We start from the raw sequence: 17,866 nt of genomic DNA on the forward strand, positions 1-17,866 counted from the left end.
CTTTCGGCTTTTCCCTTCAGGGGTCGCCACAGCAAATCAATTGCCTCCATCTAACCCTGTCCTCTGCATCCTCCTCTCCCACACCAACCACCTTCATGTCCTCCCTAACCACATCGATAAACCTCCTCTTTGGTCTTCCTCTAGGCCTCCTGCCTGGCTCTCTCTCCTCTGGACATGTCCAAACCATCTCAGTCTGGCCTCTCTTAACCCAGGTTCCACATTCCCCAGATCCAAATCGTATTGATCATCTGTATGTGCCAGGATAAGCCTGATCTAGGTAAGCTCCACCCTGCAACCCACAGGCCCCACTGAATTCACTGCCACAGGACATCCCAGAGGTCCTGTGTCCATGTTCCACTGGGTCAGAGGAGCATAAAGGGGACCAACACGATATTAGGCAGGTGGTCATAATGTTAAGCTTGATCTGTGCATATCACATATAAAGAACCTGAGTTGATGCTGCACATGATTCAGCCAGTTTTCTATCAGACAGGCAGCAACAAAATTATGTGCAAAACATCAAGACGAGAAGATAAGACTTGTAAAATCTAATTTGAATCAAAACAAAGTGGAACAACTTGTAAGATTTCTAAAGAATAAATATTAAGACAATTAAGAGCAGCCAGAACCCATTAAAATAATGTACATCTCTTAAAAATATCATTGAAGGAGGAATATTTAATTAAAAAGGAAATGCTGTTCCAAAGCTTTGGATCATTGGAAACTATACACTTTATCACAAATTTAATTTCCTCTGATGGACAATTTCTACTGACTGAATTCTTCTTCTTCAAAAGTGTGTTATGTAATTTGACCGATCTAGTGTTCTTATTTTCCTTCTCTAGTGTAAAAACTGCACAGGAACGTACACTACAGCACGCTGCATGTTCGTGTAGGAGTGAACAACTAGTAGCACTGTGGGCTAGTGCAGCTTCCACAGGCGGCGGGCTGTTGAAGGAGCTGGAACGGGCCCAGCTCGTCTCCTCTGTGGATAAGATAAAGTGGTAACTCCGCCCCCCCGGCTCCTCCGCGGAGTTGCATTCAAGGATGTTGGAAGAGAGAAAGAGGGAAGTAGTGACACACTGGTGAACAGTAGCCTTCAGTATCGTGGCGTGTCGGACTTATTCCCCCTGCTAATGAATTTCAACCCAGTTATTTCTTCTCGCAGGTGAGTGGAACGAGACTTTCCATTCGGTTTTGGGACGTTAAAGCGGCTAAAAGTTAACTTACGGCGGCTGCTTCAACGGTTATTATCGAGTTTTTAAAAACGACAACAAATTTTATGTCAAAATCATTGTGTGTAAGTTTTGCGTTAAATTTGGGTTCGACGTGTTAGAACCCAGTTAAGTTTTAATGAGAACGCGGCTAATGTCATTCCCGGTGTTAGCTTAAAAACGGCCGTTTCTTTCTAACGTTAAACGCGCCGCCGAAAGCGTGTCCGTGCAAGTCCTTTGTTGCTAAACCCGCCGGGGCAAATTCACACGAATGGAGTTACTCAGCTCAAATTTTCCTACTTGTTATCCCCCTTAAGTAAATTATAGTCACCATGTGCCCACAAATTCAGGTGCTGATAACGTTTACACCCCTCCCATTTGTTTCTCCAACAATGCAGGAGGTAGTGTTTACACACTGCGTGAACCCGGAATTTTAAAGACTGCACACCGAAACTGACATTTTTTTAATATTTAACGACTGACATGAAACTCATACCCTTTACCGGTTACAGTTTAAGTATAGTTAATATTGAAAATATTTTTATTTTTAGATATATATAAAATGAGACAATCCAGTCGGTTATTACTTTTTATATTAAAAGTTAATGCACACAAATGGCAGCTGAGTTCATAGACTGTATGTCAATGTTGCCTCATAACTCCGGCTTAGCCTTCCATAACCCTCCACCAATTTTCGTCTATTAGCAGCTCTCACAGGGGTCCACTGAGGATACAGTCTCAGAAATATGTGTGAGAGCTGGCAAACACATCACAATAACGGAATTGCCATGAATTTCCAAACAGGGTGAAAATGTAGGTCAGTGTTGCTCAGCACCTTGCAGATGTGTTGAGTGATGGTTCAGAGTAGTACAGCAAGTTCAGGTGCAAATACTTTTAAATAACAGAATTTAGACTTGCATTTTTAGCCACCTCTCGTGTATATATTTAGTCCAGCAATGTATGTGGGATGGAAGTGGGTGCTGTGGTCCAAACTGTCAGCAGTATTTGTGTCATGATATTTACTGGTACTCAAAGTCACACCATGAAAGCCTGATGTCGTTTTTGAAATAATAGGTGGATGATCAGTCTGTTTTTCTAGATGCTGTAGCCACACTGAAGGCGTTAGTTACATATTCTCAATAAATACAGCTCACGTCTACTGAGCCCCCTGAATCATGTGAATTATTACAAAGACATTATGACTGTATACACACCAGCTGCACAGTTAATTCTGGGAACTGCTTAAAGAGAAAAGTGATGACATAATCAAGAATTACTACTAGGTCGATGAACCCAGTTGTTTACAGTTGTTATACTTAATAGTTATGATTCATGCAGTATTTCAGTGTTCTTGTTGTAGATTTATAATATTACACCCAGTATTGTAGTAGCATTTTGTTTTTTTGGATAATACATTCACACTGTACTCTGTATTACCTCATGCTACATGCAGTGTTAAGTTAAAATTAGACTGTATGTGTCTGTGTACTTGAGGAAGCTGTGAAAAGTGGTACAACAGGGTGTTTTCCATTTCAGTCTACAATAGCACATCATGGGAAATTTTGCAGCTGTAAAGCAAAGCAGAAAAAGAGGAAATTTATATAATACGTTTAGAAAACAAGATGTAGGTTGTACAACAAACAACAACACAACAGTTGTGTCTGCATGCTTGTAGTGTCATGTCATCTGCACCAGTTTCCTATCTGTCACTGGTTTAATGGGCTGGAAAAACTAAAACGATATCTAAATTCAAATGCCAAAGTTTACACTGCATTTTTGTAAATTCACGTTAGTTCAGCCGAAAGGTCCCACGTAGTCAAAAACAGCAAACAAATTCTTTCTTGGTTGACCCAAAAGGACTAATAAGGTTTTATCTTATCTTTACCTATCCTCTACTACTAAGCAGTTACTTTCTTTCTGATTTAGTTTCCTGTCAAAATAGTCTGAAACTGGTGTAGTAGATATCTCTCGTGGTTTCCAAATGTAGTCTGTTGGTCTTTAAGGTCCTTAATAGATTTCCAGAGAGCTACACTTAATAGTCTTTTTTGATAAAAGTTACCGTTGAATGCACCTGCTCAGAAGTTTGTTTTCGTTGTTACCGCCCCATCAATAGCACACCACAGTCCATTTTATCTCACAACAAAAAAGAATGCAGTGCCTGAAGTTACAACCAATAATTCATGTCTGTATAATTAGAAGCTACCCCCCCCCCCCCCACACACACACACACACACACCCCAGGCTTGTCCACTTGCATTGTGGGTATTCCAGTCTGTCATATCACCCCCCTCTAGGGGTTTTCCTTCCATGATCTTATCTGTTTTCAGCTGCTATGCTATAACACACCCAGAAACAGTACGTCTTTTTTCCCTTTTATTATCCAACCCTAGATCCCGAGTGCACAACACTTTAAATCTCAAAATATTAGGATACTCCGGAAATGCTTTGGAACCCACATGCTCATAAACCGTAAAAGGATTCCTGTGGATACTCAGACTTGGCTATAAAACTCCCAGTGGTGGGGGGAATAATTTATATGGACTGTTTATGTTTATTGTGGCTTTGAAAAGCTAATTTCCCACCATGTTTCTTGCCAGATACAAGAAGGGACTAAATATCCTGAGCACTAAAGGAGGCTGGAACATGCTGCTTAATTTGTAGAATTTTATTGTGCAAACAGGCTAATGTTTCAACACTACTGTGTCTTCATCAGGGAGACAGAAGGATTAAATATCCAAACTCGTAATATGTCTGGCACTGCAGTTAATGTGTGATAGTGAGTGAGAGAAGACTGCTTAGTCTATTTGATTTATAAAAGGCAACATGGGACAGTTGACAAAGCATCCTCTGACAAAATCTTTTTTTTTTTTTTTTTTTGGGTGGCACGTTGCAACATACATTCATGCATTTTGTGTGTTTTTTATAATGCGTGCACACATTGTTATGCAGGTTACATCTTAGAATTGTGAGGAACTGGGAGCAAGGCTTTTGGTGAGGGATTACATAGTAAGTTGCTGTTACGCAGGTTTGGGCATGCAGACTCTTGGAAAAGGGTGCAGTGTTTTTGGAATGGTTAGTTGAAGCTGAGAGCTTTTCATACAAGATGTCTCGATGGTGAACTTGAATTACTGTCTTCTAATGGCTTTGAAATGGAAGTATTGATCTATTTTATCAGCCAAAGAAAGGTAATGGGATACCTAAAGACCCAAGGTTTTGTTTAGAGTCATCAACAAGAGCTATTGTGGTTAGAAGTGAAAAATGAGGGGGCAGTTTCGATTGTTTCTCTGTCAAGCACACCGACACCACTGAAGCTCGCACACTCTCCTACGCCTTCAGTAGCATTTGCTGGCATAATGACTGTCTGCTCAGTCATGATCAGTTTTAACCCTACACACCTAGCAACCAAACCAGGCTTGTTATCCACCTTTTGAAAATGTAACTGTGAAGCGTACAAAGAGGATGTCTTTTCAGTGCTCCCGTAAAGATTTTGATTGTCCTAAAAAGGTCTTGTTATAGCAGAGCACTTCTTCTCTGCCAACTGGCTGCTGGCCCATGCACTAGAAAGGCTCTTTCAGCCTCTGTCCTTTCAGGGTATTCACTTACAGCATGGAATTTATTTTGTTTTCAAGCATGGGAACTAGGGGAAAAAATAAGTTTCATATACAGCCTGTACTTCTGTAGTCTTTCCGTCTAATTCCATGAAATTGCTCATTGCTTGGATAAATATTTGAAAGCAGGAAACAATTTTCCAAAATATGGGACTGCAGTTTTTGGGATCCAAACTTCCACAACGCATCTGATTGTTTTCTTCAGCTATACACTGCTCACACTAAAGGATACAGGTTTATATATCTGCATGTTCAACTAAATGCATGTTAACTTCAGTAATTTATCCGTCTTCTTGTGGATTAAATCTGAAACATTACAGTTATACTTTAAGTTCATACTCAGAAGTACAGCAGAAGTGATGAGCAGGTGTGACTGAATCGAGAAAGGGATGTGATGATTGGAATGTTGTTAACTAGAAATACACGAGATTTTATGTTCAGCCCCTGTACCAGACAACACTAAGGGGTCTGTCTCAGCTCTTATGCAACTCTTGTTTCAGAGTTGGAAGTTGCCTAAGATGATAAAAGATGAATAAAGATCAAAAGATAAAGGGCAGTGTTAAAATAGCAACACTGTAGCTTGTATAAATCACAAAAGGCCGGCATTAGAAAGAAAAACCACAGCTTTTAAGTGAAATTAGGAAGTGGGAATTTTGGACAGACCATGGTGACAAAGTGAAGAAATTTATGTCTTCATCTTCATTGATCTTCAAGAGATGATGAATATCTGTAAGAAATATTGTGACAGTCTGACCAGTGTTTGGTCTAGACAAACATGGCAAAGCATACAAAAGAGCAGTATACTGTATTAATATCATATATCTAGAAATGGGAAAGAATGTCTGATTGTTCTGCCAAGGTGAGAGCTAAAACAGTGGTATGCAATCAGAGTTGTTTGTTTGTCAGTCTGCTTGTCTCCAAGATCATGCAAAAACTACTGGTGGAGGTGGAGCATTGGCACAGGAAGAACCCATTAAAATCTGGTGCGCATCCAGACCACTTTGTTTACTTTTTGTTTTGTTTTCGGTTTCTTCCCACCAGCACCAACTGCTTGCTCATAGGGAATTGTTGGGTTCTCTGTTCTTTGTTAAAAAATTCACAAGGTCTTCACCTTATTATGATAGGTGCTATGAGATGACAAATGTTGTAAATTGACACTATATAAATAAAATTGAATTGAAATTGAATTTGCTCATTTAGACTCAGAGACATAAAGTCTGTGTGAACTTAAACATCTAAACATCATCACTTGTTCAACCCTCAATGTTGTGCTCAGTTCTAATAAATAAATAATTGCAGTTTCTAGTATCACGAATTCCTCACTTGTCATTTTACTGACGCTTCATAACTTTTTAAATTAATCCTCTGAGTGCTTCCATGTATGAAATTATGGATTTTAGATTTCTGTGTTCATTCATAATTGCTCTCATCTAATGTTTTTGTAATATTTAGTTAATGACCATTTATTAGTAAATCAAAACAGCACTCATCCTGTTTAAAATGGTTTAATATGCAGTAATGCAGTTTAAGGTTTAACACAATCTTGTTTAAGTAGTTAATGCTCGTGGTTCACCTACAGTGAGGCATGCTTTTGTGCTTGTCCTCGTCAGTCTCTACATCGGAAGACAGATGTAAAATTTAGTGGAAGTTCAGAAGAAGCGAAAAGTCACATATGTGATGATCAGTTCCTCATTTAGCTTCACCCATGTCAGAATAAACCAAACAGCACCTACCTCGGCTGCATGCTAACATTATTAATTTGTTCAAAAGACTAATCTCAGAATTACTATTCATTTAATCTAGATTTCTAAGTGTGTTGGACATGGTTATTCTAGGATAAATTTCGGTGGTTGCTATAGGCGAAGCAAGTGTGAACAAGCAAATTCAAATCTCTGTGACAAAAGGGAAGAAGTTGTGCAACATTGTCTGGAGCCCAGTACTTGCTTATCACACATTCCCAGCAGTGTCAGAAACGGCACCATGTGACATGCGAAATGATCGCTGCCTGACTCAGAATTATTCTGACTTTTGATGGTAAAAGCCAACAAGACCAAAAATATGTGGTGAGAATGAGAAGAATGCCTTGCTTAAGTATAGAGTGTGCTTTCATATACTTATCAACTACAAACTGCTTTATCTTTTTATGCAGACCAGGGCTGCAACTAATGATATTTTTACTGTCATTTTATGTTTATTATTTCTTAAATAAACAATTAGTTGTTTGGTATATAAAATGGTAATTGTTGTTTCCCAAAGCCCAATTCATGTCATCTCTGTCATAGAGAAAAAAAAAATGCAGAAAACCTCGATAAAGGAATACATTTAATAGAGAGTCATAGAGAAAAAAAAAGAGAATACTGATTATTTTTTTTCTTGAAAGAATATTCAAAGTGAATATTTGATCTAAAAAGTTATGCAAATATCTTAACAGTAGAAAACTTATCCTTGAAGCTCTAATGCAGATCTGGCTTTCATATTTGTATTGCATGGAAAACCTTTCCTGTAAATATTTGTCCATAGCTTCATTTCAGAGGAGACTGGACACTGTCACTGAATGCATTTAGATTTACCAACCAATAAATCCCGAGGCTGAGGGAATAAGTGGAATACAGTTTAGTGAAATGATAGATGAAACCCTTGCATTGTGGGTCTGAGAATTGGAAAATTATTATTCATTATGGTCTGCTCACTGCACAGATACCATTACTCAGTCTTATGCATTCCAGTAGCCAGTAGCAGTACTCCGTTTATCATTTATCGTGGGAAAACAGTCACATCTTTGTCCTTAGCTCATATTTACATCATTTCCCAATTGGACAAACATGCTCTGTTCACTGGCACAGCACAGTTGTTAATGCTAGTTAGTTTCATCCTTAAAGTAAACGTGCTTGCTGGACCACTATGAGTTGCTCAGACAAGTCATGCAGATACTTCAAATGGAAGAGAAGAAAAAAGGGCGAGCTTGGTGCTTACAGTGATTGAGTTCAGCTTAGTTTTTTCTCTGCACAGTAAGAACCAAGAACACGCTTTTTACTGCTGTGGAGGCGCATAGTGTCAATTCTCAACCATTCCCCTGGTTCAGATGGGCAAAGAATGCCAAAAATACAGAGTGAGTGAAGAAGTTTTGTTGCCTGTGTAATAGTCATAGTTGATGTCTCAATTTTTTTTGTTGTAGATGTGATTTTGTATCATACAGGAATTCAGACTAACTTTTTCATTGGTAGCAACCAACATTCTCAATTGGTTCCCACCTCGTCACAGGCAAAATACATGACTTGCTGAACATTTTGTCATCAATACAGACAATTTCCCAATGTCCTCTAAAGCCCCCACATTGCAGGCTGCAGTAGTTGCTCCGTGGTAGGTGCAGTGCACAGACAGGTGTGTGACCAAAAATGATTTTGAAAAAAGTTAAACTAGAGTGTTCTAATGTCAAGTGATTTTTTTATATATATTTTTTCATATTTAAGGTAAAGTTAGTCAGTTAATAAGTCAGACAGACACTCTTGTTTAGCATCTGGTGCAGTCTACATGTAACCTAACTGGACCTACAGTCCAAGTGAAGACAGTCAGCTGTTGTGTAGAGTGAGTGTGACAGAAAATGAAACATGATATTTTCTCCCCACCCCTACATGTGGGTTTGTGTTTGGTGTTTATAAGATGGTTGATGCTACGGGTACGGACCCGGACCCGTACCCGTAGCATCTGTACTAGAGGTACGGACCGTTAAGGTCACTGAAGAGCTGGCGCCGGTTAACTACTATTTGCTGCACATTACAGGCAGTTTATATGAATGACTCTGACGGCGAACATTGTATAATTTAACCAAAAATACACCGTCTCCTCTCACACTTTAGACATTGCAGTTTTTACGCTTTTAGACGCCATGTCTAAATTGTTTGAAGTCCAGTTCCTATTAATTAGTTTACCGCGTTCAGTGGTGGAAGCGGATGACGAACTCCATTGCAAATGTTCCCATTTAATTTCGGACGCTAATTTACAAGATAAAGTTAAGGATGTCGAATATGAAACAAACACTCGTGAATGGTGAAGAGCAGCTCTTTAATTCGGCATGAATAAAAAAAAACCCCACAAACTCGATTTACTGTGATATTGTGAGATTTGTTTGTGGTTATGTAACTTAGCCATTCAACAGAGTCCGCTAACATTAAAGTGACTGACGTGCAGTGTCTGTGTTGACAGACGTAGAAAATACGTCAGGGTTTTGTTTAGGTTCTTAAAATGTAATAGTCTGTCGCTACTTTTGAAGGTTAAAAAAAATACTTGTAGTTTGCTGGCTGTTAGTTCCGCCATTTGTTTTGTTTGCTGTTTGTGCTTTATTAGAACAGGATCACGTGAATAAAAAGTTTTGCTATTTTTAATAGTAGTGCTGATTTCAACCCCCAAATCGCTGTCCGTGAAAAAGTCAGATAATGATATTTATAAGACATTATGCATGATAGAAAAGAGAACAACAGATGACTGACATGACAGGCTCGGCACGCAGATTCACCTCGAATCACGGAAGCGCCTTCATCACTCGGATTACCAAACCGGCTCATTAATATTCATGCACGTCGGATTACCAGCCAATCACAAAGCGCGTTCATCAGCCGGCTCATTAATATTCATGTACGTCTCATTAATATTTATGATAAGGGAAAGTGCCGTATCTGTAGGCCACAGGCTCCGGGTACGGGTCCGTATCTGTAGACACTACCTTATAAGATAGGGGTAGTTTGTCTCAAGCACTTTTGCAGTCTGTTACATGTACTCAGAACTACACAGCTCTGATTGAATGAGCACACTCCAGCCTTTTCATAGTGCTGCCTGGAGCATCGGGCGAAGGGGAATACACACAAACAAATACACTGCCGCATTCACAGGGCAGACTTATCCCTGTGGGATGAGAGTGAACCATGGTGACACCCTCCAAAGGAGCATATGATCTCAGTCTAAAGGTGGTGAACATACACCCTGTTCTGCTGATTAATAGTGAAGTAGGGAGCTTTCGTTAAATCAATGAATTGTTCGACACCAGAGAGACTGAGACATGCAGGCACACTTGTTAGAAATGGTATTTTCCATGTCATGTGACATCATCACTTATGGATGATGTCATTGTGGTCATGTACTTCCCTCCCTCTGACACATCAGTGTTTGGAATCCACTAACATATAACCCTCATCTCAGAGACTGAGGAATCTGACACTGAATTATCTTTCCTGCAGCTTCTTCTTTGTTTCTTTGCATGCTAATGGTCTTGTTGTAGATTTTGTTTGTTTTCTTAGCAAGTTTTAACTTGCTTTTGATTTGTCATTCCTGTCTTTCCGTGTTCATGGAAATACAACCGGAGCATGACAAATTGTATAAAACTCACCCAAAATGTCGCATTAGCTAGTAGGTGTGATTAATCCTTGAGTGAATGTGCATAGATGCTTATGTTTACTTAGCAAATGAGACTTCATGGTACCCCATCGTGCTGAGGTGCTACCATTTCCCGACAGCTGGAGAAAATCATGGGAATGGATTAAATAAAAATAACTGAGCTCATTCTTGAGATATTTTTCATGCTTGTGGTATGAGCGGTCTATCATAACAGGCTTGCTGTGTAACACCAGTAGAAATGTTTCCTTATCTGTGAATACCTGTTGGAGGAAAAAACATTTTTGCCTAATTTCTTAATAGGCTGTCACCATTGAGCAAGTCAGAATTAATTTATCTTAACAAGAAATAGCCACTTGCAAAATGATTTACTTGAGTTGCACCATAAAATGGATGTCACTATTTTTATACTCTCATGATGAGGCTGCATTCTGTTTATTGAATTAATCTCCTTGTTCCAAACCATCAACCTTCGGCTGAAGGGTCTACCAAATAATTTGAGTTCCTACGACAGACCACTGGAACACTCTGAGGAAAAAATCTAGTGTTTTTTATTGAACAGCACATGCCAACAGCAGTATATTCCTTGTGATACCAAGAAGCTCGTTTTTCTTCCTCCTTTACAGTGCTCTACATGTTCAGTAGAATAGTGCATTGCACAGTTGTGTTCCTTGAAAACGGTAAGTTTCTCCATGCGCAACACAGTCACATTAATCTACACATGAAATCAGAAATGGTTCACCTCTGTTTAACCTGTCGGTGGTCGAGGTCAGTCTTTGTTTTAGGTGTAGATATGTCACAGTGCATCAGACTGCTGGTAGTGTTACACACGTGGACAAAATTGTTGGTACCCCTCAGTTAAAGAAGGAAAAACCCACAATTCTCACTGAAATCACTTGAAACTCACAAAAGTAACAATAAATAAAAATTTATTGAAAATTAAATAATCAAAATCAGCCATCACTTTTGAATTGTTGATTAACATAATTATTTAAAAAAACAAACTAATGAAATAGGGCTGGACAAAAATGATGGTACCCATAACTTAATATTTTGTTGCACAACCTTTTGAGGCAATCACTGCAATTAAACGATTTCTGTATTTGTCAATGAGCGTTCTGCAGCTGTCAACAGGTATTTTGGCCCACTCCTCATGAGCAAACAGCTCCAGTTGTCTCAGGTTTGATGGGTGTCTTCTCCAAATGGCATGTTTCAGCTCCTTCCACATATGTTCAATGGGATTCAGATCTGGGCTCATAGAAGGCCACTTTAGAATAGTCCAACGCTTTTCTCTCAGCCATTCTTGGGTGTTTTTGGATCGTTGTCCTGTTGGAAGACCCATGACCTGCGACTGAGACCAAGCTTTCTGACACTAGGCAGCACATTTCTCTCCAGAATGCCTTGATAGTCTTCAGATTTCATCGTACCTTGCACACTTTCAAGACACCCTGTGCCAGATGCAGCAAAGCAGCCCCAAAACATTACTGAGCCTCCTCCATGTTTCACCGTAGGGACAGTGTTCTTTTCTTCGTATGCTTGGTTTTTCAGTCTATGAACATAGAGTTGATGTGCCTTACCAAAAAGCTCCAGTTTGGTCTCATCTGTCCAAAGGACATTCTCCCAGAAGCTTTGTGGCTTGTCAACATGCATTTTTGCAAATTCCAGTCTGGCTTTTTTATGAGTTTTTTTCAGCAGTGGTGTCCTCCTTGGTCGTCTCCCATGAAGTCCACTTTGGCTCAAACAACGACGAATGGTGCGATCTGACACTGATGTACCTTGGCCTTGGAGTTCACCTTTAATTTCTTTGGAGGTTGCTCTGGGCTCTTTGGATACAATTCTCTTCAATTTGTCATCAATTTTCCTCTTGCGGCCACGTCCAGGGAGGTTGGCTACTGTCCCGTGGGTCTTGAACTTCTGAATAATATGAGCCACTGTTGTCACAGGAACTTCAAGCTGTTTAGAGATGGTCTTATAGCCTTTACCTTTAAGATGTTTGTCTATCATTTTTTTTCGGATGTCCTGGGACAATTCTCTCCTTCGCTTTCTGTTGTCCATGTTCAGTGTGGTACACACCTTTTCACCAAACAGCAGGGTGACTACTTGTCTCCCTTTAAATAGGCAGACTGACTGATTATGAGTTTGGAAACACCTGTGATGTCAATTAAATGACACACCTGAGTTAATCATGTCACTCTGGTCAAATAGTTTTCAATCTTTTATAGAGGTACCATCATTTTTGTCCAGGCCTGTTTCATTAGTTTGTTTTTTTAAATAATTATGCTAATCAACAATTCAAAAGTAATGGCTGTTTTTGATTATTTAATTTTCAATAAATTTTTATTTATTGTTACTTTTGTGAGTTTCAAGTGATTTCAGTGAGAATTGTGGGTTTTTCCTTCTTTAACTGAGGGGTACCAACAATTTTGTCCACGTGTGTATTTGAAATGCTTATTTTGAAATTGCATAATTAGAGGCTGTTTGCTGAAACGCAAATGTGACAAACCCAAAGTGTCATCGTGCAGCCGTGCAATGAAAGACTGGAGGAAAATGAAGTTGGGGGGAAAAAAATGAAAAAGTAAGTTGCAGCCCAGGTTAACAATATATTAAAATAAATGTTACTCCCCTTGTGAAATGGGCTTGCATGGAGGATCTGGCCTCTGGATCAGTTGAGATCCGTGCTGTCTCTCATACCTGTTGTTTATTTAAGAAAAACAAATCATAGTTTGTCATGATATTGCTTTAATGTATGCATGACTTAATCTAAAGATAGAGCTGAAATTTTAAAATGAATATAGTTACAACTGTTGTTTAAATCTTAAAAGCTCCATGTAAATGCCTTACATATGTCTCTAGTCTCTCTGTACACTTATCTTGGCTCTGGATAGTACAGTCTAATCTGTTCCCATTAGTTTTCATTGTGTATCCTAACAACTGCCTGTCTGCATTGATAAAGTGTGGTCAGCAGCAGTCTCTCTGTCACTTGAGCACTCTATCCATTAGACAAATTCCTTGCTATTTCATTATCTAAGTGGGTGGGTTCCATCTTCTACCCACCACTCTCTACTGAACCACAGGCTAGATTGCCAGTATGTGCTGTCTCAAGAGGACTGAATCAGGCATTCTGTCCAAGCTTCAAATCAAAATAAAAAATGATGGCAGAATGTAAATGCACACCCCTTTTAATAGAAATGGTGTTTTTGAGGGAACAAGCACAAAGGAAAGTGCTAAGAACAATATAGTCAGCGCTGTCTAACCATTCCTTGGCTGTGTAGTTGAAACTAGGCTATTGACTGAGCTGGTGTCAGGTTTCTGTGCTACTGCCATTCCTGTCGCAGACAGCCAGGGTCTCGCATTGATTTTATAAACCACAACTCTAGGACAGCATTCAAGGCTTTTAGGACCATAATGGATATTTTGGGGAAGGCTTGTGACATAATAGGTCCATGCCTGCAATGCCTTTGATTTCGTTGGAAATACTTGCTGTAATGCTTTGAGACACTCTGAGCTCCAGGAATAGACTGACTGCTTGCTCTGCCATCGACTGTGATTGGTAAAGACCGCAAGACATAGATAAGTGAGTTTGAAAATTTAATTCTCTCCGTGTGCACGCAAAGTAAGGAGCGTCATTATGGCTGCTCAGCTACATCTAATCAAATGACAAGATTTAGGATGTGGTATTTGTGTCATCCAGTGGGCATGGTATGCGTACACATGTATGCACAGTAAATATGACCTGCTGTTTGTTAACGTGGGTAGTAAGACACAGGAGTCATCCTTTACTGGAACTTTGATGACTATTTTTCCAAAATAACTTGGTGTAGAATATATGGTGACACCCTCTGAATTATAAGCTGGCACAGAAGTAGAACAAGCTTAAGCTTATAGGGTACCAGTATTGCAAGAAATCAATAAAAACAAGTGCAAGACTGTTTCAGCAGAGGAAAAGAATATGGATTACTAACCACTTGAAGGATGCATGATGATTGGAAAGCACTATTGATTACTGTCATCTGATGTCATTGGGTGTCACTCCCACCAGCTTAACAGCTGGTGTATCAGTTGCTTTTTCATTAGTAGCCCAAGTACACTAAGTGCTGCACAATCCATTTTAGATTTTTTGTTGTTGTTGGTGGTTAACCAAATTCCTTAAATTATTTCTGAGTCTACTATTGTGTTGTGGACTGTGCTGCAAATCAGTGGGCAGTAATGTCTCTGCTGTGCTTGCGCTAGCCATTCGCCACTTCGCCATAGGCAAAGCCTTCCTCAGGATGGCGAAGCCATTTTTAGCATGTTTAGCCACGGCGGCGAAGCTAATTTTGCCTAATAAATGTGAAAAAAGGGTTAACTTACAACTTCTTCGTAATTTGCCGAGCGATAATAAAAAAAATAACAAACCGTGTCTCCTTTACTGAAGAGCGCTACCGAGTATAACCAGAACGACCCGAATGCTTCCGATCATTAATAGATGCACACTGTCACGTGTCTTGTCTCAGCCAATCAGAAAAAAGGATTCGGACTAACCCTGGGAAGGAGGACAAGGAGAGGGCGATCGAAAATCATTTTAAATAGAAATATGTAGTCTGCATTATTTTGTAATACAAATTAGTAATTTCTAGTCTGAGGCATAATTTAATGACTGAGAGTACTTTCCAGTGACACTTTGTAGTTTTCGAAGAAAGCCATTCTATGGCAAAAACAATATTGTTGTTTAGATGAATCTCATTAGCTTTTTTCATGAATCTCGTCAGGAAAGTAAGATTCAGTACTTTCTAGTCTTAACAAGTATTGAATGAGTATGTCTTTTATGTTACAGTGACATGATTGATATATAGATTTTTTTTACAGGAATTGTTGTGCATATTTCTTATTACTTAGAAATAAAAATAGTCCAGATGCAAATTGTGTGTGAGTAACTTTTTAATTAAAATGTTGAAATAAACTGAAGCAACATAATTTTTGGCCTCAAAATGCACCAGAATGCAGGAAAAGGAATCCATTTTTTCAAAATTTCGCGTGCCGCAGTACAGATACTGAAAAAATGTGGCTAAACAAAATTCTAGCACTTTAGCCACAGTGGCTAGAGACAAATTTTCCCTAGTGCAAGCACAGCTCTGGCTATATAGTTGCTTAATTGGGCATGTTAATGTATGTTTATTTGTCAGGTATTTAATTCACTAAGTTAGTCAAAGGCATATATGTTTCTTGTTTTGTCACTAAATGGTTTTCCCAAAGCATTTTCTATGCAATGTCCTGATAATTGTTCATGGGCAGATAATTGCAGCCAACAGATCTCTGGGTTTAGAATCATGTTTTAATGGTCAAAATAATTGGAATGTTAAAAAATATTAAATTCAATTAATTTTGAAAAAAATTTTTTTTTTAACAATTTGGCACAGTTTTTTTTAATCAAGTGGTCACGACAATGACTTGATCAATAATTTTAGTCAAAATGAAACACTCTGAAAGGGACATTGTTCTCATTTCCTTTCACCTCTTCCTATATAATTACATAAACTTAAACCAGTGAGGTAAACACTGTGGTACGACAAGGTTACTATCCTTTATATAACATAGTTTCTCATTTGCTGGAAATGAATGCAACACCCCTTTAAGGATCACTTAAGAAATTGCCTACAAAGGTAATCTAAAAGCAAGGAAAGTTGGCAATGGCTTTTTTGTAGCAGATTGAAATGGAAGAGAGCCAAATGCTCTCAAAGACACTGTTTGTTTCAACAGACTGTGAGAGTTCCTTTTTTGATTTATTGTTGAGGCTTTAAAGAAAAGAAGTGTATCCACTGTTGTGCACAGATTCACCAGGAAAGACTTGATACAACAGCAGACAAAAAACATTCCAGTTTGTGAAGCTGAACATTTTCTGATAGATTTAATCTCTTATTTTTTGTTAGCTGAGAATTGAGCTAAGATAAATATTTTCACCCTGCCCCAATAATCCTTTTAAAATATAGGTAAATATTTAATTAGACAATATCAACTTGAATTCACATTTGAACAGGATGCCTGCTGTAGCAATGCCAGAAAAGAAAGTATTTCTTATTGACAACCAACATCACAGTGATAGAGTAACATCTGCAACTACTGATGGCAGTGGACCCAAAGTTTAGATTTAGTAACATGACTTTTTCTTGTTTTTGAAAAAAAAAAAGGTTGTTTATTACTATATTTCTCAACATGTTTTGATAGTAATCCTGTTTGAAAATCTACATTACAAGAGTTTTAGTGGAGGCTACGTATAGACTCCCATAAACTTGTGTAGTAATGGCATTTGAACTAACACTATTGAATTGTGTTTATAACTTGTGTCCATTATGATTTTCTCATCTCCAGCACTCTGACAGGATGGCATCACAGGACTGGGAGGAGCCTCCTCCATATGAAAGCCAAACAGATAGTCGTCTAAAGAGCAAGAAGCCACCCAGCCTTGTAATAGCCATCCCTCCACCTGAGCAGATGATGTCACACAGCCCTGAAAAACGGGTAAGTTGGTTGTTTCAGCTTGATCCTCTCCTTCACTGCTTCATGTGAGAGACAGTCCTTCAGAAGATGTTGTCACATGATTTACTACATCCTCTCATAGTGTACACTGCTTTCCTATGGCACATGGCACCATTGGAGTGCAAACCCTATTACAACATGTACTATTTACTGTCAGAAATAATTTTTAGCAATAAGCATATTTATCATTTCAACTTATTTCTTGGTGTACAGAAGCAGTTCATACTAACCTTGATGCTGACGGTGTGTGTGGTGAAATTGCCAGGATTGTCTTTACTGATTTAAATGATTGAGATTGAGTCCGGCTGACTTTGGGCTGTGCTTTATTTTTAAAAGCACCTAACACATTAATAGGACAGCATGGTATTACTCTGTGTCTCTGAATTTGCCAGTGGCTTAGGCAAAGAGGCATTTTGGACAGCTGTCTCAGTTTATGGACACAAGGCCATACATTATCCCTCTGTGGGCCCCATGCTTAGGATACAAGCAGTGACATTTCAGCGACACAAAGCAGTCAGTAGTCAGAGTTCAGTTGAGCGTGCTACAGTTAAACTGTTCCTAAACGACAAGCAGTGTTGTAAGCATTCAAATTTTGTGCAAATTCAGTATTTGTTATAGCTTTGTGCTGTATGGGCTATTGACTTTTCCATTACTAAGACAGCTTTAAATAGTTCTAAATCTGGAGAGGATTGCTGCTTCATGTACTGTAGTTAATACTGAAACCGCTATATGGACACTTGGAAACTTGAGTTCTACCATGACACATTGTGTTTTGAATTTAAGAAGAATCTTGATTAAACAGGATAAATCCTGGAATTTACATGTACAGTATTTTGTTTTCTCTGATAGCATGTCTACAGTGGAACAGACACTGTGTAAAGCCCTGTCATAATAAGCCTCAGCCTGAACATATGGCTAACTTACAGCTCACTTCGAGGCCCATTAGCTCTCAGAATGACAGTGCCATTAGCCTCACCAAATCAGAGTTGCTGCAGGTTAGGTTAATGGGCTCTCTGAGGAATCACTGCACCCCACATAACAGAAGAACACTTAGCAGCATACTCAAGTGGGTGCTTAAGAGATTGGGTTGATAGGGTGTTTTTCTTCTGGACCTTGTAGCGGTACGTGACCAGACTAAATATTGAC

At 38.9% G+C, this 17,866-nt stretch overlaps 1 protein-coding gene across 1 annotated transcript in view; it reads left to right on the plus strand.

Moving 5' to 3' along the window:
- Positions 1–927: 927 nt before the first annotated feature.
- LOC110964356 (inactive rhomboid protein 2) overlaps positions 928–17,866 on the plus strand; it is a 35,741-nt gene continuing 18,802 nt past the window's right edge. Inside the window, exons 1-2 of the mRNA XM_022213056.2 lie at positions 928–1,168; positions 16,553–16,702. Coding sequence (XP_022068748.1) covers positions 16,565–16,702 — 138 coding nt within the window. The 5' untranslated portion in view covers positions 928–1,168; positions 16,553–16,564. The remainder of the gene's footprint in view (positions 1,169–16,552; positions 16,703–17,866) is intronic.

The sequence above is a fragment of the Acanthochromis polyacanthus genome, chromosome 3 (genome assembly GCF_021347895.1).
Source record: "Acanthochromis polyacanthus isolate Apoly-LR-REF ecotype Palm Island chromosome 3, KAUST_Apoly_ChrSc, whole genome shotgun sequence".
Taxonomy (NCBI): domain Eukaryota; kingdom Metazoa; phylum Chordata; class Actinopteri; family Pomacentridae; genus Acanthochromis; species Acanthochromis polyacanthus.